At 66.0% G+C, this 19,415-nt stretch overlaps 2 protein-coding genes across 4 annotated transcripts; both read left to right on the forward strand.

Annotated features, from left to right (window-relative positions):
- The first annotated feature begins 1,592 nt into the window (after positions 1–1,592).
- ADAM8 (ADAM metallopeptidase domain 8) lies at positions 1,593–14,018 on the forward strand. 3 transcript variants are annotated; one of them, XM_081238774.1, is made up of 24 exons: positions 1,593–1,732; positions 2,868–2,971; positions 3,896–3,972; positions 4,131–4,209; positions 4,304–4,380; positions 4,542–4,725; positions 5,037–5,099; positions 5,183–5,251; positions 5,556–5,725; positions 5,824–5,905; positions 6,214–6,362; positions 6,491–6,668; positions 6,923–7,012; positions 7,100–7,289; positions 7,385–7,466; positions 7,773–7,935; positions 8,373–8,450; positions 9,086–9,170; positions 9,876–9,990; positions 10,533–10,701; positions 11,161–11,226; positions 11,407–11,460; positions 12,748–12,825; positions 13,202–14,018. In XM_081238774.1, exons 1-24 carry the CDS (start codon positions 1,687–1,689, stop codon positions 13,250–13,252), a joined length of 2,499 nt encoding a protein of 832 aa, XP_081094900.1. In that variant the 5' UTR covers positions 1,593–1,686; the 3' UTR covers positions 13,253–14,018. The 3 variants fall into 3 exon arrangements, with proteins under 3 accessions (XP_081094900.1, XP_081094901.1, XP_081094902.1); XM_081238775.1 differs by having other exon boundaries at positions 11,410–11,460; XM_081238776.1 differs by having other exon boundaries at positions 7,106–7,289.
- On the forward strand, positions 13,956–19,328 carry LOC308620294 (uncharacterized protein; the record flags this gene model as incomplete). The annotated part of the gene is given in 11 exon segments (XM_081239744.1): positions 13,956–14,000; positions 14,002–14,362; positions 14,431–14,612; positions 14,678–14,759; positions 14,762–14,957; positions 15,664–16,036; positions 16,582–16,704; positions 16,836–16,930; positions 17,038–17,178; positions 17,268–17,382; positions 18,786–19,328. Coding segments are annotated over 11 exon segments (1,935 nt in total). The 3' UTR covers positions 19,008–19,328.
- Positions 19,329–19,415: the final 87 nt, after the last annotated feature.

Genomic DNA, 19,415 nt, shown 5'->3' on the forward strand with positions numbered 1-19,415 from the left:
AGTGACCCACCCCCCCTACCGGCAGATGAGGAACGACAGGTTTCCCCTAGGGGCCGGGGTCGGGCAGCTCCCAGCCCCGCTGTTGCCCTGCGGAGGGGGCACCCTGAGCTGGGGGTCTGGACTCAAGCCACAGACTGCTTCCTCTTCTAAGCTGCAGTGCGTGCGGGTGCACCCAAAATGCCACAGTCCGGGCTTCTGCAACACAGGCTCTGAGCAGAGGCCCCCACTGGCCCTCCCACCTGGCCCGAGGCCCAGAAGCCCTGCGTCCCTGTCCTTGGCTCTGGGCATTGGGCTTTCCTGGAGGAGACACCTCTGGGTCGCAGGTGTTGACGGCGGGAGGGGAGTGCCCTGTGGGCTTGGGGAGGGGTTCTCTGTGGTAGGGGGGCTCTGTGGGGCCACGTTGGTCCTGTAGGTGGGGTGGGGGGGTGCCAGTGCTGAGCCCCTGTTGCCGAGTTCCCTGTTGAGGTCTGGTCAGCAGGGTGTGTAGTCCTGGCAGCTGGGGTTTTTGCCCAAATAGGGACACGAAGCCTTTGAACTTCTGCTATCAGATAACACGCAATACCAAAAAAGAGAAATAAAATGGCCAGGAGGATTTGGGGTGGTTCACACGCATCGTTGTGTGAAACACGGTCATGTTTGGGCTCAGGGACACAAGCTGCCTGTGCCCCTTGCTCACTTTGGCCCTGGGGGCTTCTGTCACCCACGCCCGAGATACCCCAAAGTGTGTGCAAACCCATCCTGCCTTGTTTTCCTTTTTCTGCTGTTCACTGTGGGGGAAATCATGGTCTGTTGAACTTTGACCTCTGGTCTGGACCCACTGTGGGCACCACACCCTTTCACCTGAGGCCTTGATATGCTCTGATGTCCTGCCTTCCCAGGGGCACGTCCAGAATGAGGCTGGGGTGCCACCGGCCGGCTCAGCTGCAAGAAGCCTGGGTCCCCAGGTACCAGGCCAGAGTGGGGTGGCCCCAGCCTGCAGGGCAGGTCAGGGCGGGCAGAAACTGGGGGCCGGGGGCAGCAGCGGGCAGGCAGCTGCAGACTTTGGCCCATAGCGACCACATCCCAGGGCTGTCCACTGGGCCTCCACATCTGCCCTCTCCACAGAGCAGGGTCTGCTCCTTGAGCCAGGCGGCTGCCCGGCACCTGGCCAGCAGCCCCACCTGTGTGCTCCCCGGGCCCAGTCTCCCCAGTGAGGCCTCAGGAGCCCGGGCTGCTGGAGCTTGCGCATGCCTCACACGCAGCAGGGCCTCTACCCCCACCCCCACCCCCAGCGGGGCCCCGGCAGCCCCAGCCTGTTTCCTCATGTGCATGGGGGATGCAATTGCAGGAGTGGCCCAGGTTAGTCTGTCCACCTGCCCTGCTTAATTCAGTCCACGTTGACAAAACTTCTGTGTGCTGAACACTGGATACGGGACGCTGTCCAGGAGCCCCAGGGGACCAGAAGGAGACCGGGGAGGCGGGGTGGGGGCGGGACGCGCCCTCAGGTGCCCAGGCCCAGCCCCTCCCGGCCCCGAGGGGCTGATTGGCCGTTCGGGCAGGGGGCTGGTCGCTAGGGCAGGGCGGGGCGCGAGGGCTTGAGCCTCAGAGGCGAGGGCAGGTCCAGAGCCCGCCTGAGCACGGAGCACCTTCTCCCCGGCCCCCCCGGAACCGTGGGTTCGGATCCGGACCCCGCCTGCGCCGCCCGCCATGCACGGCCTCGGGCTCCTGCTGTTTGCTGCGCTGTGGCTACGGGGTGAGTGAGTGCTAGGCGTCTGGCTCTGGCTGGTCCGGTCGCCTGGCCCCCTGCTCCCTGCGGGGGGCTCTGGGCTGGTCTCTGGGATTCGGCGGCGCAGAGGGCGGCGCAGAGGGGGGCCAGTCGGCGGGGATGCCCCGGGCGGTGCACACACAGAACCTTCAAAAGGGAAGTGCGTGGGGAAACGGCCACCTGGGCGTTTCCTGTGCTGGAGGTGGGGACCGGCTGGGACAGAGCAGGGTGGAGGACCTGGCTGCTTCGGCTCCATTCCGGGGCCTCGCGGGGATTGCCCACCTCCACGGGGACCCCCCAGCCTGGCAGGGAGGGGAGGGCCGAGGAGCAGTGGCCTGGAGCCGAGGGGTTGGGGGCACCCCAGGGGGTTGTTTGCCACATGGGGACCTGCCTCTCCTCTGGGGGGACTGACTGTGCTGCTGGCCTTGGCCCCACCCTCGCTCCTGAGAGCCTCCTGGGGTTCGGGGGGGGGAGGGTGCTTATGGGGGAGGCCCTCCGCATGGCCTTCACTCCGGGAGGTTTGCCAGATAGCGGTTACGGAGACACAACCATGAACACCTTGAAAGAAGGAGAAAAGAGTCACCTGGGGAGTAGGTCTCCACCTCTGGGCCTGGGCTGGGTCCGTGCTGTCTGTTGTTGGATACAGGGCAGCTTCTAGATCTGGACTGGGTGAACCCTGCGGAAGAGGGCTGCCAGTTCCCCGTTAGATGCAGTCACGTGATTAGTTGGGATGAAAAATGTCAGCTCTAAGCACTGGACGGGCAGACCCGTCCCCCCGCGCCCCCGCCCAGGGCCGGTGTGTGTCCTCGTTCTGAGGGGGAGGGGGCATCCGGGTCACCCCAGGGTCTGGGAGGCAGCCTGGTGGGCTCCTTGGAAGGGCAGGCGCTGAGTGGGGTCTCTGGGCACTGTCAGGCGCAAGTCTGCCCGACCCCACCCAGGGCGGGGGTCCTGGGGCCTTTTTCACGCAGAACCCCACTTGGGCTGGGCAGCCAGGCCTCAGAGTCTGCGGTCCCCACGCTGCCAGGCGATTCCCCAAGAGGAGGTGCCGGCGCACAGCAGGCTGGGAAGGGACCCCCAGGGCGGGAGGGTGCCCTGTGCCCCTGCTGACACCCCTCTCCTGCAGAGGTCGCCCCCAGGGCCACCCTGCCCCACGTGGAGCAGTACGAGGTGGTGAGGCCCCGGCGCCTGCCAGCACCCCGCACCCGCCGAGCCCTGCCCTCCCACTTGGTAAGCCTGGGCCGGAGGCTGGCCTGGGGGTCCCTCCCCGGCCCCTCAGAGCCCGTTTCTGTCTGTGAGCAGGGTGATAGCTCCCCGTGTGCCCAGCGAGTTGTGAGGGGCCGCCTTTGGGGCTGAGGGCCAGGCGGGCTTCTGGGCTTTCGGGCAGGCCCCTGGGGAGCTCAAAACCCACCTGGGCCGTCTCTGCCTGGGCCGCCTTCCTCCTCCCCCCAGGCCTCACCTTCTTCTTCCGTCCCGCCCACCCTTGGGCAGGGCCGCAGCCGCCCCGCCTCGGGCCGCCCCGTCTTCTTTTCAGGAGCTCCGCCAGCTGCGGCCACTCCCCAGTTTCATTCCAGCGATTAGTCAGGCTCCTCCGAGACCGAGACCGGAGGGGATGGCTCAGCAGGGCGCGTAGCTTACGCCTCGCGGGCGTTTGGGGCCGGGCTGGGATTCCCCGGGGCGCCTGGGGGCATTCCTGGGACCTGCAGCGTGTGCGCCTGCATGTGCCCAAGTGTGTGTCAAGGACAGCCCCGTCCTGACCTCGGGGTGCGGGCACAGCGCACGGTGTCCTAGGGGTCAGCTGCAGGCTGGGGCGCCCCGCCAGTCGGGCCCTGGGCTGGAAGGGGCGGGGCCTCACAGGGGCGCGTCACCTCCGCCGCCTGGGTTCTAAGGCTGCCTGTCAGGGGCTGTGTCCCCCCTCCCCTTGCTTCCTGGTAAGGGGCATTCTCCTTCTCCCTGTGTGGACTTGTGAGGAAACCGAGGCCTGAGGCACCCGAGGCGGTTCCGGGTGGAGCTCCCCACCTGCCCACTGCCTCCGGTTCGGCCCGAGGCCCCGCCTCCCCCTACTGGCCCAGTGCTACCCACCCCCAGGTTTGAGGTGGGCGTGGCTGGGGCAGGGCCCCTCTGTCTGGACCCCTCCCTTTTCTCCCGGCTCAGGGCCTGTACCCGGAGAGTGTGAGCTACGTCCTGGGGGCCCGAGGGCACACCTTCACCCTGCACCTTCGGAAGAACAGGTGAGCAGGGACCTAAGCCTGCAGCCTGCTCCCGCCCCTGCCCCCAGCACACCTGTGTCCTGGGCATCCAGCTCCCTGGCCCAGCCTCTCCTCCACGCCAGAGGTGGCTGCTGTGGCAGGCAGGCGGGGCCCAGAGCATCACGGGGGCTCTTCTCCAGGGACCTGGTGGGCTCGGGCTACGTGGAGACCTACACGGCCGCCGATGGCTCCCAGGTGACAGAGCAGCTGCGGAGGCAGGTGTGGCCCCCGGGTGACCCCCCACCAAGGCCGGCAGTGGCAGTGCGGGGAGCGTGGGCACTGGCAGCGGAGCCCTCACACTCTCCTCCTGCAGGACCACTGCTTCTACCAGGGCAACGTGGAGGGGCACCAGGGCTCCGCTGCCAGCCTCAGCACCTGCGCCGGCCTCAGGTGGGTGCTGCCGACCCGGCAGGGTGCGTCAGGACTTCAGGGGCCAGCACTGCCTCACTCTCCAGTGAAGTGAACTGAGGCCAAGGAGGGGGGTGGCTGGGGGCACCTGCTGCCCTGGGGTCCCTCACTAACCCAGAGCCGTGGCCTTCACTCTGCCTCAGGGGCTTCTTCCAGGCCGGCTCCACCGTCCACCTGATCGAGCCCCTGGATGGGGGCGGGGAAGAGGGGCAACACGCGCTGTACCAGGCGCAGCACCTGCAGCAGAAGGCCGGCACCTGCGGGGTCAACGACAGCACCCTGGAGACCATCCTGGGGCCGCGGGTCTCGGCGGCCCTCAGGCCCCGGGTGAGGGGAGGCCCTGCCGGCTGCTTCCCCGTCCGCTTGGCCCCGTGCATCCCCAGACTCCTGAGTGCCCAGCGAAGCGGGGGGTGCTGCCTGCTGCCCCCGTGGCTGGGGTGGGCCTGGGCCTGGCTGCGCGCTGGCTGCAGAGCCAGCTCCTTAGTCTGCGCCAGAGCCCCACCCCCAGCTCCCACCAAGGCTCCCCCAGCACTGTGGGGCCAGCTCCGGGGCCTGGGGATGCTCAGTGTGCGCAAACGGGCTGAGGACAGGTGGGCTGTGGCTGCGTGGCTGACCGGCTTCTTGTCCCCACTCCTCAGAACTGGCCAGTGCCCCGAGAGACCCACTACGTGGAGCTGTTTGTGGTCACGGACAGCACAGAGGTACCTGGGGTGGGGGCGGGGGCAGGGGGCTGGTGGGTGCAGACGGGCCGACAGGCTGCAGCTGAGGGTCTGCTGTCCTCCAGTTCCAGCGGTTGGGGAGCAGAGAGGCTGTGCGCCAGCGGGTGCTGGAGGTGGTCAACCACGTGGACAAGGTGGGGGCCGCTTCGCCCTGGGGGCTTCTTCTCAGCAGGGCCTGCCGGGACCCCGCGGCAGCACACACCCAGCCCAACAGAAACCCTGGCCGTAGAGGCCTGTTGGGGCACCTGGAGAGGAGGAGAGGGCTGGCCATGGGGGGCGCCCGGCTGCCAGTAGAACCATCCGCCAGGTGATGGGGGGGCGAGGACTCTGCCCCAGCCCTCGTGACCTGTCCCATCGCAGCGGACGCTGGGGGACCTCTGGCCCTTCGCTGGCCTCACCGTTGGAACCTGACCCTCGGGGCTCCCTGCCCTCTGGCAGCTTTATCAGGAGCTCGGTTTCCGCGTGGTGCTCGTGGGCCTGGAGATGTGGAACAGTGGGGACAAGATTCACGTCAGCACCCAGGCTGACACCACGCTGAACAACTTCCTGTCCTGGCGGGTGCAGGACCTGGCAGGGCGGCACCTGCACGACAACGCGCAGTTCATCACGTGAGTGGGCGGAGGGCTGCGCTGGCGCCAAGACGAGGGCGCCCCCAGGGGAGGCGGGTTCCGAGGTGTCCACGTGCAGACACTGTTCTCCTTCCCAGCGGGGTCAACTTCGCAGGGACCACCGTGGGACTGGCCAAGGTGTCCACCATGTGCTCCCAGCACTCTGGAGCTGTGAACCAGGTGCGGGGGATCCAGCTGGGTTTGCTGGACAGAGGCTGGAGCTGGCCACTGGGGGTGGGGGGAAAGGGAGTGGGGATCGGAGCTTGAGCTGGGGCCTGCGAGGGGGGACCTCAGGACCCAGGTCCACCTGCTGGTCCCTACGCTGTCCCATGGACACCTGAGCAGCTGCCTCTTCCGAAGGATACACTGACGCTTTAGGTTTGAAAAAGTGATGTTGGCAGGAGGCACCACCGAGCCCCTCAGCTTGCTGGGGGCAGGCGGGAGACTGGCCACCAGAGTGGCCCCAGCCAGCATGGCCCCTCCTGTAGGACCACAGCCCGAACCCCATCGGCGTGGCGAGCACCATGGCCCACGAGATGGGCCACAACCTGGGCATGGACCACGACGAGAATATCCAGGACTGCTACTGCCCGGTGCCGCGGGACGGCGGCGGCTGCGTGATGGCGGCCAGCCTCGGGTGAGGCTTGGCCCCAGCCAGCCCACCCGAGGGCCTACCGCCCAGCAGGGGGGTCCCAGGGCGCGGGCGGCGGCGGGCCCCCACCCACCCACCCACCCTTCTGATGACAGGGACTCCCCTCCCCACAGCTCCAACTTCCCCAGAAAGTTCAGCCACTGCAGCCGGGCTGACCTGGAGTCGTTCGTGGAGAAGCCCCGGACGGCCTGCCTGGTGGGCGCCCCGGACCCCGACCGCCTGGTGGGCGGCCCCGTGTGTGGGAACCGGTTCGTGGAGCGTGGGGAGCAGTGCGACTGCGGCGCCCCCCAGGTACAGGGCCGGGCCCCGCCGCCACCCTCTGCTTCCTGCCCGCCCACATGGGGGGCTGGTCCCCATCCACGGCTGGGGTGACCGTTCCTGACCCCCGGGTGCCCTGCGCATGCACAGCGACACCTCCTGTCCTCTGGCACCGAAACGACTGGCAGGGCTCGTGGGTGGGAGTGACCAGACCACCCGAGGGAAGGGCCTGGGGCCGGCCCAGTGTGCAGCCCGCTCAGACCTTTGCCGTTGCCCCCGCCCCCCAGGACTGTCAGAACCCCTGCTGCAATGCCAGCACCTGCCTGCTGGCCCAGGGGGCCGAGTGTGCCCACGGCACCTGCTGCCACGAGTGCAGGGTGAGCTTGGGGTTCTGGGGCACAGCAGCAGGCGTGGGTGTTTGGGGACCTCCTGTTCCCGCGGTGAGCTTGGCTCTGCTGAACCAGGTGAAGCCAGCCGGAGAGCTGTGCCGCCCTGCAAAGGACCAGTGTGACCTCGGGGAGTACTGCGACGGCCGGCAGCCCGCGTGTCCCGAGGATGCCTTCTGGGAGAACGGCACGCCCTGCCCGGGGGGCTACTGCTACAACGGGGCCTGCCCCACGGTGGCCCAGAGGTGCCGGGACTTGTGGGGGCCAGGTGAGGCGGGCATGGGCCCCGGTCATGGGACCCTCAGGCCTGCCAGGGTGGCTGCCGGTCCTGAGCCGGAGCGCTGACCTCCTCCTGCCCCGCAGGCGCTCGGGTTGCCGTGGAGACATGCTACAGCTACAGCATCTCCGCAGGCTGCAGGAGCGGGATCCCCCTGGACTTTGGCAGGTGAGCGTCCCCCCGTGGCCCGACTCCCCTGGGTCCAGGGCACGGAATGTTTCCACCAAGAGAGCCCTCTGCACAAAGGAGTCCGGGAGCTGAGTCAGGGGCCTCTCCGGGGGCCTACCTGGCCCTGCAGGACCCCCAGGCCAGAGCATGCTGCCCTTTGGGAGAGCGGGTCACTGTGGCTGGGCCGTGGACCCCTGCTGGTGGACCCAGGGCCTCACCCACAGCTCCTGGTGCACTGAGCACGGTTGTGAGCACCGAGCCGGAGTCCCCGCGGAGCTGGCTCCACGCACGCCCCTCTGTCCTCAGGGTCAACAGGTGTGGCACTCTGTTCTGTGCGGGGGGGCAGAAGCCCCCGGAGCGGGGTTCCTGCACCCTCACCTCCTCCTCAGGTGGTTGCCAGGCTCTTGTCCAGGACAGCAGCAGCGCGTACGAGCCAGTGCCAGAAGGCACCAAGTGTGGCAAGGAGCAGGTGGGCCAGCCGTGCCTCTCGGTCGGGCTGCTGGACCCCAGGGCAAGCTGACGGTGCCCAGAGCAGGGCGGTGGTGTCTGGAGGAGGGCTCTGTTCTGGGGAGAAACTCGGAAGGCGCTTGGGGGGTGTGGGAGAAGACCCTTCTCAGTTAATGGGTTTGAAGACTATTTGTCCTGCAAGCCCTCTGGGGATGGGTGGGGCCAGTCCTCTGTGGCCCTGGTGGTAGCAGAGGGCTGGCCAAGCAATGCCTCCCCCTGTGGCCAAGGCCGGCCAGCAGATGGGCTGCGGGCGAGGCCACCGGGGGTGTGAAGGCTGTGGCCTGCCCCTCCGAAGCCCAGACACAGGTTTTGGGTCCGCTCTGGTTGATGGTGGAGAGCGGGGGTGCTTCAAGCAGGGGTCTAGACTGGCTGCCTATGGAGACCCCCACTGCCCTCCAGGTTTGCTGGAAAGGCTTCTGCCAGGACCTCCGTGTCTACAGATCCAGAAACTGCTCTGCCCGGTGTAGCAACCATGGGGTACGTGGGCCCAGGGGATAGCCTGCCACCAGCCCTTTGGGCTTGAAAGATGTGCAGGCCGTGCTGAGGATAGCCCAGACAAACAGAGGGCAGAGGCTGGTGCCCTGGGACTGTGCCAGGAGCCTGCTGAGGCCTCCCGAGGCTGGAACTGACAGGGATCTGGGCGTCCCGTGTAGACACGGAAGCCCGGGGTAGTCACGGTGCCGGGGGACACGTGGGCCAGGCCGGTCTGATGTGAAGTGTCCTATTCTGAGCTCTTAGTAACCTGTGCTGTGACGTTGGGGAGGTCAGAGCTCTGAGGGCTTGAAACCGGGGGGCCTGGGGCAGTGCCCTCCTGTGCCCCCAGCTCAGGAGGACAGCCTGCCCCGAAGTGGCCCTGCCCGTCCTGCGGCGATGCCTGCTTTGCGCAGAAAGCCCACAGCAGCCCGTCAGAGCCACCCCCTCCCTCACCCTCCCTCACCCGGGGAGGGGCTGCCGCTGTCAGCACATCTGACGAAACCTGGGTGGTGGCGATCCTGGACCCCTAGCCTGTCCTCTGTCAGTAGGGGCCCCAGCAGAGCGGACGGCGCCTCGGTGGGCACTGGGCGGTGCGGCAGGTGGGGGTCTGGAGGCCCTGATGCCTGGTCGTCCCCCAGGTGTGCAACCACAAGGACCAGTGCCACTGCCACCCGGGCTGGGCCCCGCCCTACTGCGCAGAGCTGCTGTCTAACGTGCGCACAGGTAGGCAGGGCCCTCCCCGCCCTGCGCCTTCACACAACTTCACAAGCCCAGGGGGATCTGGCTGCGGGTCCTACCTTTTCTCAGGCCACCTGGGAGGGGCCGAGAAGGAGGCCGTGTGTGTGCCCCTAAACCGTGAGGGGCATGTTGAAGATTTGGCCTTGCAGCCCCCGGCATCCGGACCCCACAGGTCCGGGCCGGGGACCGGGATCCCGAGTCCCCGCCTCGGCCCTACAGGAGAAGGGGGGCCCGTCCCAGAGGGAGGGCTGCAGGGGCAACGTGGGACAGCGCCAGCTCCTTGCTGGGTGCTCCGCCCGATTCCGGGCCCGGGAACCTCGGGGCCTCCCACCCCCACAAGTGTCTTCCTCCCCAGTGGTCAGGCCTACAGGGCCTGGCCTGGCTGCACCCATGTCACTGAGGGCCTGGGGCCGCCCACCGCCAAGCCCTCCAACTGGTCCCCCGAGAGCCCAGAGCGCTGGCGTCATGTACCGGTTCTCAGGGCCAAGGGTCCTCAGATGGCCCTGGCCTTCGCAGGGGGCCCAGGGCTCGGGGTTGTTGGCGTGGCCAAGGAGGGGGCACCTTCCTCAGGCCCCTCCTTGGCCCCAGGCTGGCCTGGACAGGCGCTGAGCTGCCCGAGGGCCCTCCCAGCCCCTGCTGCCTCGAGGCACGTCCGGCCCTGGTGGCACCTGGCCTCTTGTGTCCCCACAGCGTCCAGGAGCCTCCTGGTGGGTGTGCTGGTGCCTGTGGCGCTCCTGGTGCCTCTGGCGCTGACCCTGGCAGGCGTGGTCATCTACCGCAAAGCCCGGAGCCCCGTCCGAAGGAGGTGAGCGAGCTCTGGGCTTGCAGAGCGTCAGCACGTGTGTGCAGAGCGAGTCGCCTGCTCGCACTGCTGGAGGGGAGAACGCACTCCGGGCCCCCTGCCTTCGCTGACACGGGAGCAGGTGTGGGTTGTGGTGACAGGTTGGTGATGTGGAAACTCAGAGGGGACCCCGTCTCCCCCTTGCACCCCAGCGGGCGCTGGCCCACCGCCGTCGGTGGACACTGCACTCTGAGCCTGCCCTGGGCTCTGGGTGTCCCCGGTGCCCACTCTGGGGAGACCTCGACCCCCACGCTGGCCGCAGCAGGACACACTTACCCAGTGGCCTCAAAGTACCTCCGGCGGGCCCACCTGGACCCCAGAGCCAATGGGGCCAGGACACATGGGGCTGCCTCGCCCTCTGCGCGCGGCTGTCACTGGCGCACCCCGACAGGCAGCTGCAGCTGAGTGGGCCTCTGGCCAGGCCAGAGTTCCCATGCCCAGGAGCCCCAAGTCCCTGGGCTGAATCCTGAGGCCGGGAAACACTGACCCATCTTATTTCTCCCCAGGAATGTGGCGCCCAAGACGGCCATGGGTCTCTCCAACCCTCTGTTCCACAAAGGGCACAGGACGCCGGTTCCCACCAAGGGCCCCCCAGAGCCAGGCCTTTCCTCCCACCCCAGCCAGCCGCCCAAACCCACGGCTTCCGCAGTGACCCCTAAGTGGCCACCCCCTGCTGTAAGCACCAGGCATCCCCAACGGGCTCCCCAGGCCACCCCAAAGCTCAGACCAGGATGCGGTCCCCTGGGGCTTAGAGTGGCCACCACGACCGCCGTTTAGAGGCGAAACGAGGCTTTAGGACGAGTGGTCCGAGGACGTGCAGCAGCTGGTGACAGAATTGAATCTGAGGCCCGAGGCCTCTGCAAGGTCCACCTCAGGGCGGTTTTGAGGCCCAGACGCCCTTGCTGCCATGCAGCACCTCTGTGCATCCCCAGCGTTGTGGGAAGGGAGCATAACTCAGGGCCCTGCCCAGCGGTGGGGTAGGATGGCGCCCCCTGTGCACACACGGGGCTTCGTTCTTCCCACTCTGGGAGGGGCCGGAACCTTGGGTCCTCAGCTGGGTGGGGGCAGCTCCGAAGCCAGGGCTCCCTGGAGGTGGCCGCCCTGAGACCCAGGCTCACGGCCGGCTTCCTGCAGCTTCCAGCCGCTACGTCCAGCTCACCGTCCCCAGTTCCTGTGTACACCTGGCAGGCCCCGGGCCAGGTGAGTGTGGGGCTGGCAGAGGGGCCGTCGAGGTGGCATAAAGCAGATCCTGGGAGGCGGAGGGTCTGGGGCTGGATTTGGTGGGCCAGGGACCCTGGGGTGGTGGCCACTGCACCCTCAGGGGGCCGACATGAACTGAACCCAGGGGAACTGGGGTCCTGACTGCTCCTCCCCGCCCAGCAGCTCAGACCTGCTCCGCCCACCAAGCCCCTCCCGGTGCTGAAGGCCAAGCAGGTGAGAGGACCCCCCGGGGAGGGGCACGGGGGTGTGCGGGGCTGTGGGCTCCATCGTAGTGCTCCCTTTGGTTTGAGGCTTCAGGGGTTTGGGAAGGGTCTCTCCCAAATGTGAGTCACTGGCGCCCCAGCAAGCCCCCTGCCTTTGGGCTCGCTCGGGAGGCCCTCCTGCCTGTCCTGAGGTCTGGCCCTGGCGGGTCCCCTCCTTTGCTGGTAGCCCCGTGGGTACTGCCGAGGATCCTGCGCACCTCTGGACAGGCACACGCACCTCCCGGCCGGCGGGGAGGTCACCTGCTCTGGCGAATTGTGAGGCAGGGAGACCCAGGCTCCACTCTCAGCCCACCAGGAGCCTGGGGGGCCCCGCGGCAGCCTGTCCGCCGGGTGGTGTGGAGTCATCACTTGGTTGCAGTGGTGTCTGCAGGGCTCTAAACCTCTGTAGGGCCCGTCTTCCCTTAGTAGTTAATGTCGTGGGGATACTTGGAGCGATGCCCGGCTGGTTACTTCCTAAACTGACCCGCGGTGCCTCCATGGGTGGATCTCGCCTACCACAACCATTACTGTGGCGTTTGCTTAACGGACATTCTCTATTTTTTGCTTTTTAGTTTGAATTAATTTTAGAGTTACAGTGAAGTTACAAAAATAGTCCGTAAAAAAGTCTTAGGAGGGGTTTTGACAGGCCAAACAGGGAAGGGGGGTTGGGCAGAGAGATTTCTGGCCAAGGAAATGGTGGCAGCCAGGGAATTGTGCTGGGGGAGAAAAGTGCAGGCGACTTCTCCCCCTCTGCTCAGCAGGGCCCTTCTCCGTGTGCTGGGCCCACCCTGTCCCTCTGGCGCTGGAATGAGCTGCCTGGGCTGAGCAGGGGCCCTGCCGGAGGCCTGCCTTCTCCACTCCAGCCCTGGCCCCGGGAAAGCTGAGATGCAAACAAATGCAAATTACAGTAGTGGATCCTTTGCTTTAGAGCTTCCAAAGACCCACATTCTGGCAATTTAAGAGCTTTTCCTGGGTAATGTTGGGGGAGGGGGGAGGGGGGAGATGAGGGAAGAGGGCGGGGCAGTGAGATAAGCCGATGGGCCCAGGAATGGGGGCCCTGCCACATTTGGGTTCCATTCGGGGCAGTGGCAGCTGTGGGTGGGGAGGGGGTTGGGGCACTTTTCTGTGGAGAGCTCAGCGAAGAGAAACGTGCAGGCTGGTCTGGAGCAGAGCAGAGGACCCAGGGAACTTTCTAGAAGGTGCTGGGAAGCCGGTGCCCTGGCCCCGCTGGCCATCAGCTGTGTCTGCCTCCTTCCAGGTCGTCAGGCCAACCTGCACTCCACCGATGCCACCCGTCAAGCCCAGGGCCGGAGGGGCCCAGCCTGGACCCACTCAGGTGAGGCCCTCACACCCAGGGCAGTGCCCGCCTGGCCGGGCAGAGCGAGCTGTCTTTCCCCAGCTGGCTGCCTGGGGCCCAGCCCTGAGAGGGTATAACATCCGCCCTCTACTCTGTCAGATGACTTTTCAGGGCTTGCTGCTGCTTCTAGCTGTTACGGTGTCTTTTTCTCCACTAGTGTAAGTACAGAAGTCTATTCTTGATAAAGCATCAGCTGTTAATACCCGGGCTGTCTCCACTCACTCAGCTCTGAGCGCAGTCATATCATTGGATGAACTGAGGATCCAAATTTTAAGAAAAGTAAAAGGAAATTAGATTCAGTTGTGCTCTTTGTAGCAGATGGTTTTTAATGTCAGTTCTTTCTTCCTTTTCCAAGGGAGTTGTTGGCCCAAAGGTTGCCCTGAAACCCCCAGTCCAGAGGAGGTGATGGGGCCCGACCTCAAAGCACCCTGGGGGGCATCTGTGCACCTGTCTGGACGTTGCCTGTGGTCATGTGACCTCGCCACCAGCACCGACAGACCAGCTGCCTGGCCCCAGGCCCTCCGTCCCCCTCCCTGAGGGCTGGGTCCACTGTGAAAAGTCCTAGCGGAAGAGCCAACTCCTCATGGCCAGCACCCCATGGTCACAGCCCAGGCCCTCTCCACCCAGGACTCCGCGGTCGGGCCCTTGGCTGCTGTCCTGACCTCAGGAACGGGGACCAGGCCACTGCCTCCTCACCCACGTGTGTCTCCAGACTGCCACTGGTATCCTGTCTGGGTCTCTGGAAACCTCAGATGCACATTCAGTAGGGCTGAAAACTTTAATGAAGTTTCTGTATTCTACAATTAAATTATTGATCAAATTCTAAATGACGGGAGGTCGGTGGAAAATGTTGCATATGCGAAACAATGTGGGATTTATAAGATTTATGGGTCCGACCCTTGTTAAAATAAAAGTCTACTGTAAATGGGTAAGGTCAAACTTCCCCCTTCTTTTCTTCTTAGACTTTAGCGTAAGCCCTCCTCTGCTTCAACTAAGCAGCCTGGTCCGCCCGCGCGGAGCAGGCCACTAGCACCCAAGGTGGCTGGCGCCCCTCCCCTTCTGACCCCGCTCCGGTCTCCCGGTAATGGCCCGACCACCCTCCCGGCTCCATGGTGGGCGTTGGCACGCTGGGCGCCACCAGGCTGAGCCCCCCTGGCCCGGCCGCCGCTGCTGCCCGGCGCCCTCTGTGGCCTCTACGCCTGGCTGGACGCACTGCCACTCAGCTGCCACAAGCGCCACCTGGCCTGGGACTTCAGCGACGGCGGTGAGGGCGGGGCGGTGGCCACGACGGGGCCCGGGGGCCGGGGTGACCGCTGGTTGTCCAGGCCGCAGGGCCGCCGCCTGTCAGCCGGGTCCTGGCGCTCTCTGCTCAGGGGAAGAGCCCAGCGGTCATCCCTCCCAGCCAGCGAGAGCCCTGAGAGAGATGAGCCGGTAGTCGGGACGGCCAGGCAAGGGCCGCGGCCCCGGAAGGGTCCCCACTCCCGGGACTCCCTGCAAAATGCAGAAGGCCCCAGAGGCAGGGCGTGAGGGGCCTCTGGAAGGAGTGGGCAGGACGTGGGAGGGGCGCTGCCTCGATGGCCCCAGAAGGAGGAGGAATGCGGCAGAGGGGGGCCGGTTATGTGTTCGACCTGGCCACGGGAACTCCTCCTGCCCCCGGACCCCGCGTCCCCCGGGGGAGGATGGGGCAGACTGGGGGTCTCCTAGCAGCTCCTCTGACCCCGCCGGCTCTCACAGCCCTCTCCCCTGGGGCGCCCACACCCCTGCGGGTGCTCTCCAGGACTTCTCTCTGTCCGCATCCACCTCGGAGGCCCTGGATGACGGATGACTTAAGGACTCCAAGGACTCTTCACCTCGCGCCCCTGCCTGCTCTGCCCCGGTGATGCCGGCCGAGATTGTGAAGCTCTTCCGCCCCCGGCTGTGGACCTGCACAGCTATATCCCCACCTGCAACACGGACCAGAAGCTCAACGGGCAGGGCTTCGCGGCGGGCTTTCCGCCCCCTGCCTTTTCTGCTGGGGCCCCACTCCTCACTCTCCAAGGCTGGCCTGGACGGGCAGCCTCCCCCCAGCCCCTCCCAACCCCTGGGACAACTTTTCAGGCTGTGTCCCTGCTGTGAGTCTCCCTGACACTGTCCAGTCCAACCTGGGGCTCCTGGGGGCTCCCCGCCAAGAGGACAGCTCGAGACCTGCTCAGCAGGGCACCAGCCTTGCCCTCTGACTGCGTGTCCAGATCATGCTGACCACACTGTCGCTCACCCACCCACCCGCCAACAGTTCTGGGTGACAGGCTCTGCTCAGGCCCAGCAGACACAGCAGTACATGGGCCCCTGCCTTCGTGGGGCTGTACGTCTGTGGGGAAGACAGATAAATGAAGAGATGGGACCAGTGTCATCTGTGACAAGTCACATGAGGGACAACGAGGCAGAACCCATAAGGCAGTGACAGTGAACAGAGTGGGGCTGCAGTGGGGAGGGGATGTCACCAAGGGTCCTCGGAGGACACTGCCTGCGGGGGGGGTCACTGCCGTGGCAGGGTTGAGGACTTATTCTGAGGAGAGAGGGGACTTTGCGGGAGGTGGAGGTGGGGTGGGCTGCCCCCGCCCCCAGAGGCGAGAGGATGGCAGCTGCAGGCAGATGTGGTGAGAGGTCAGGCTCTGAGCACTTTGGAGGTGAGCTGGCAGGACTTCCGCCCAGAACAGAGGAGACTCGGGCAAGAGGATGCGTCCTCCGCAGAGTCCCTGGGACACTTATCGGGGAGGTGGTGGCCCAGGATGGGACTCACCTGGTCTGAAGGCACAGGGCACCATGTATCCTGTGACCCCTGATGGGTGGCCGGGAACGAGATGGCCACGGGTCTCTGTGGGTACCAGGGCAAGCAGGTGCCCCTGTCCCAGCGCCCCTGCACGGAGGCGAGCCAGCCCTGCTGCCCGGCTCTGCAGGGCACTCTGCTCTGAGGGCTGCACCCTGCTTCCTCTGCAGGAAAGTCCTCCACAAGCTGGGTTTCTGTGTCTCGGAGGAGGAGATCCGCAAGGTGGTGGCCAACACGCCTGGGGCCATCGAGCCGGTCTTGTGTGCAGTGAGGGATAAGGTGGAGGCTGGTGAGGCCCCGCCCGGCAGGGCTGGACTTGTGGGTACCGTTGTACAGCCTTGGAACCTGCTGTGTTTTGACGTCAGCTCATTATCTGCCAGAGAGTAAAACCAGGAAATAAGTGGGGATGGAGCCCCGGGTCCCCATGGCCCTGGGGCCCAGACTGCAGTGAAGTCTTGGCTGTGCTGCTGGTGCGGCCCCAGGCCAGGGCCCCTTCCAGCCTGACCCGTCTGCTTCCCTTTTCAGAAGTGCTCAGGCCCAGCACCCCCCAGCTAGCCCCTCCCCGCTCCCTGTCTGTGACTGGGAGGCCCAGGCAGGCGTGTCGGCGGTCTCCCTGCACAACGTTTGAATCCTCTGCAGGACCCAGGAGCCTCCAGTGGCGACACTGACAGACCATGGGTGGGGCTCACCACCTCTGCACACGCTGGTAATGGCCAACCCCACCCCCGACAGGTGGGTGCCCCCGGGCCCCGTCCACAGGCCGTGCGGGGTGGCCAGCGTTCAGTGGTCACCTCTCCAAACGGGGAAGCCGCTCAGAGGCACTGAGGGCTGCACCTGGGCACCACGTTAGGCCCGACTGTGCCCCTGTGGCGCTGCCTGTGTGGGCTCAGCCCCCCATCCCACCACACCCCTGTGTGCCCCTCTCCCAGCCGGAGGCCCTGAGCTGGCGGTCCGCTTATCTTGCAGGCCTGCCGAGCCCCTCAGCGCCCTCCAGGGCGGAGGCTCTTGGGAGTCAGAGGGCTCCAGAGGAGACGGGCTGCTGGGCACAGAGGGTGGGCCCTATCTTGAGCCCTCTGCCCGCCCAGCCCCACCTCCGCTGGCCCGCGGGCCGAAGGCCCCAGGTTTGCCTTTCAGTCAGGGCCCAGCTGGTGAGCCCTGGCAGCACGTGGACCCTGGGCTGTAGCAGCTGCTGGAGGAGAAGCAGGCGCTGGGCACGCTGCAGGAGGCAGTCAAGGTACAGGCCTGGGCGCCCCTCCAAGCAGCTCGGACTGGTGTGCAGTGAGGCGGTGGGGGGCAGGCAGGGCCCCTGACCGGGGACCCACGTTTAGTTTGATTATTTAAATACAGGACGCTCCGAAGATACCTAGAAGCCCCCATCCCCACAGACTGACCACCCAGCTTCACCAGTCATCAAACCCTGCGGCCCACGAGCCAGAGGCTGCAGACTCACAGGCAATGCCCCCAGATGTGCTGGACAGCAGCCCAGGGGCTGTGGGGCCGGGTCCGGGAGAAGGCACATCCCTAAGGTGCACACCTGGTTCTGGGGATGCAGCCTGGTTCTGGGGGCGCAGCCTGGTTCTGGGGACGCAGCCTCTTCCCCTCTCTCTCACCAAAGGTCTCCAGCATTCCTGGGTTCAGGAGATACTCAGGTCCCTTCACTGCCGCACAGCGACCACTGCGTGCTCCCCCAGCCCCCTGGGAGCCCAGGCTGCATCTTTGGGCCCAAGACAGTGGGGGGTGGGGCGGGTGTGCAGGCCGAACAATGTCGGGCCTCAGGGACCGAGGAGTTGTGATGACAGTGCGGTTCCTGAAGGCTGCGCGGATCTTGACTCGGTTTTCTTGAGGAAGCAGGAAAGTGGTGTCATCGTGTGGTTTGCGTGTGTTGGACAGCAGAGAGGAAGCCGTGGTAGGAACGAAGCTGCAGTCTCAGCAAGGCCCCTCGCAGCCCTCGCGCCCATCGCCATGGCTCTGGCCCCTGGGCTAACACAGGGGGCCCTGGCTTCCATGGGCCCTTGAATAACATGGGTTTGAATGGCGTGTGTGTTTTTCAGTGGATACGCACCACGGCGCTGCGCTGTGTGTGCTGCAGACCCAGGGTGCGGGACTGACCGTGAAGCTGTAGACGGGTTATTGGCTGTGTGTGCGGGGCGGGGCTGTTGGCACCCCTAACTTCCCACCGCCACTCCGCGCCGCATTGTGCAGCTGCCAACTGGGCTGTATTTTATAAAACCCAGAGGGGAAAACAGTTCACCTGCCACTTAAGATGGTGACACAGTTAAGTGCCCTTCCCGTGACTGTCACTGATGTAAGATAAAGCAGGTGGGGGGAGGGCCGTGGAGGAGTAGCAGCCGCCCAGGGGCCTGGGTGGGCCAGGCCGGAGCCTCCTGCGACTGAAATTAGAACTGGACGCGCTCAATCAGCGTGCTGCCTCAGGACGCCCCTGCCCTTAGCAGCTTGTCACTGGGGAGAGGTGTGGCCAGGCCGCATGGGGTGGTGGCACACCGGGCCTGCTGGTGCACCCTGCCCAGGGTCCTCGGAGGGGTCTGTCTGCTGAGAGGCCGACCCCCTGCCTCGGCCAGCTGGAGCCATCTGTCCTTGGACACGGCACTGAGGGGGCGGATGAGCTTTTTGAAATCTCTTCTGTTTTTCACCTGCTTGAGGGAGGCGGGCTCTGTGTTCCCAGTAAGGGGAGGCTTGCGCCGTGGCCTCCCTTGGAAGGAGGCTCAGGAGGGCCAGCGGCTGCACTCGAGGCAGGACAGCTGAGCAGGGGCGCTGGGCGGTCCCTCCCGACCGTCAGTCTTCCCGGGAACGTCTTCTTGGCTGTTTCCCTTCAGAAGTGACCCCTGCACGTGGCGCTGCACCATACCTCAGCAGGCGTGCTCCAAGGACCTGCCCGGGGCCAGGTAGGGGCTGCAGAGGGGATAGGCCGGGAGTCTCCCAGTCTCAACCTGCAGCTGGCAGGACCCAGGAGTAGGCTGGAACGGATGGGGGAGGGAAGCCAGCCCCTCCCTCTCACGTCCTGCCCTCCATCACCCTGGGTCCCTCAGGCTCATTTTGGGGACCCACGTCATCTCCGTCCAGGGTGCCCCACTTGAGGGCCTTTGGTCTGACCACTGGCTGTGTGGCCTTGTAGCCCGGGGCTGAAGCTGCCCGGCCCCAGAGGGTGGACACGTGTCCCTCAGGGACGTATGTTTTCCTGCAGGTCCTGCAGATGAAGGCGGCCAGGCTGGAGCACCTGGTGAAGCTGAAGGACCAGCGAATTGGAGAGCTCGTGCAACAGAGACCAGCCCCGGTGACGGAGGGACTCCCAGGGCCAGAGGGGCCACACTCCCCGTCCACCAGACTCGGACCTTGAACCCACACAGAACTCCCTCAGACCAGGTGCTTCCAGGTGTGGCCGCACGCTGTCCAGCAGGCTCAGAGCGCCGCGGGGGCCCGAGAGAGTGTGCCCACGAGCGTGAGGCTTGGGCCCGCCCCGGCTGCGCATCCCAGGGCTCCCGGCCGGTGTGGCTCCCCCGCGCCTGAGACTGGTTTGGACGTGAAGACTTGGGTCCCATTCCCCGGAGGCCCTAAGCTGTCCTGTCCTCACTGTGTCTGTGAACGTGGAGGGTCTGCGGCGTGCTGTGTGCGGTGGGGGCCCAGGGGCGGCAGCGTTGCTTGTCAGCTCACCTGAAGTCCCCGAGGACCCCGGAGAAACAGCTCGCTGGGAGGTCGTGTGCCCTGAAGAGAGCCTGTGGGGACCGGCGGAGCCTCGTGGTAACCA

The sequence above is a fragment of the Mesoplodon bidens genome, assembly GCF_964165515.1.
Source record: "Mesoplodon bidens genome assembly, chromosome: 1".
Lineage (NCBI taxonomy): Eukaryota > Metazoa > Chordata > Mammalia > Artiodactyla > Ziphiidae > Mesoplodon > Mesoplodon bidens.

Excerpts from the sequence above, each read along its gene's own strand:
- ADAM8 (XM_081238774.1), top strand. The coding sequence starts at position 1,687 with ATGCACGGCCTCGGGCTCCTGCTGTTTGCTGCGCTGTGGCTACGGG. Across the intron at positions 5,100-5,182 it reads TGGTCACGGACAGCACAGAG|TTCCAGCGGTTGGGGAGCAG; the intron begins GTACCTGGGGTG and ends GCTGTCCTCCAG. Across the intron at positions 9,991-10,532 it reads CGGAGCCCCGTCCGAAGGAG|GAATGTGGCGCCCAAGACGG; the intron begins GTGAGCGAGCTC and ends ATTTCTCCCCAG.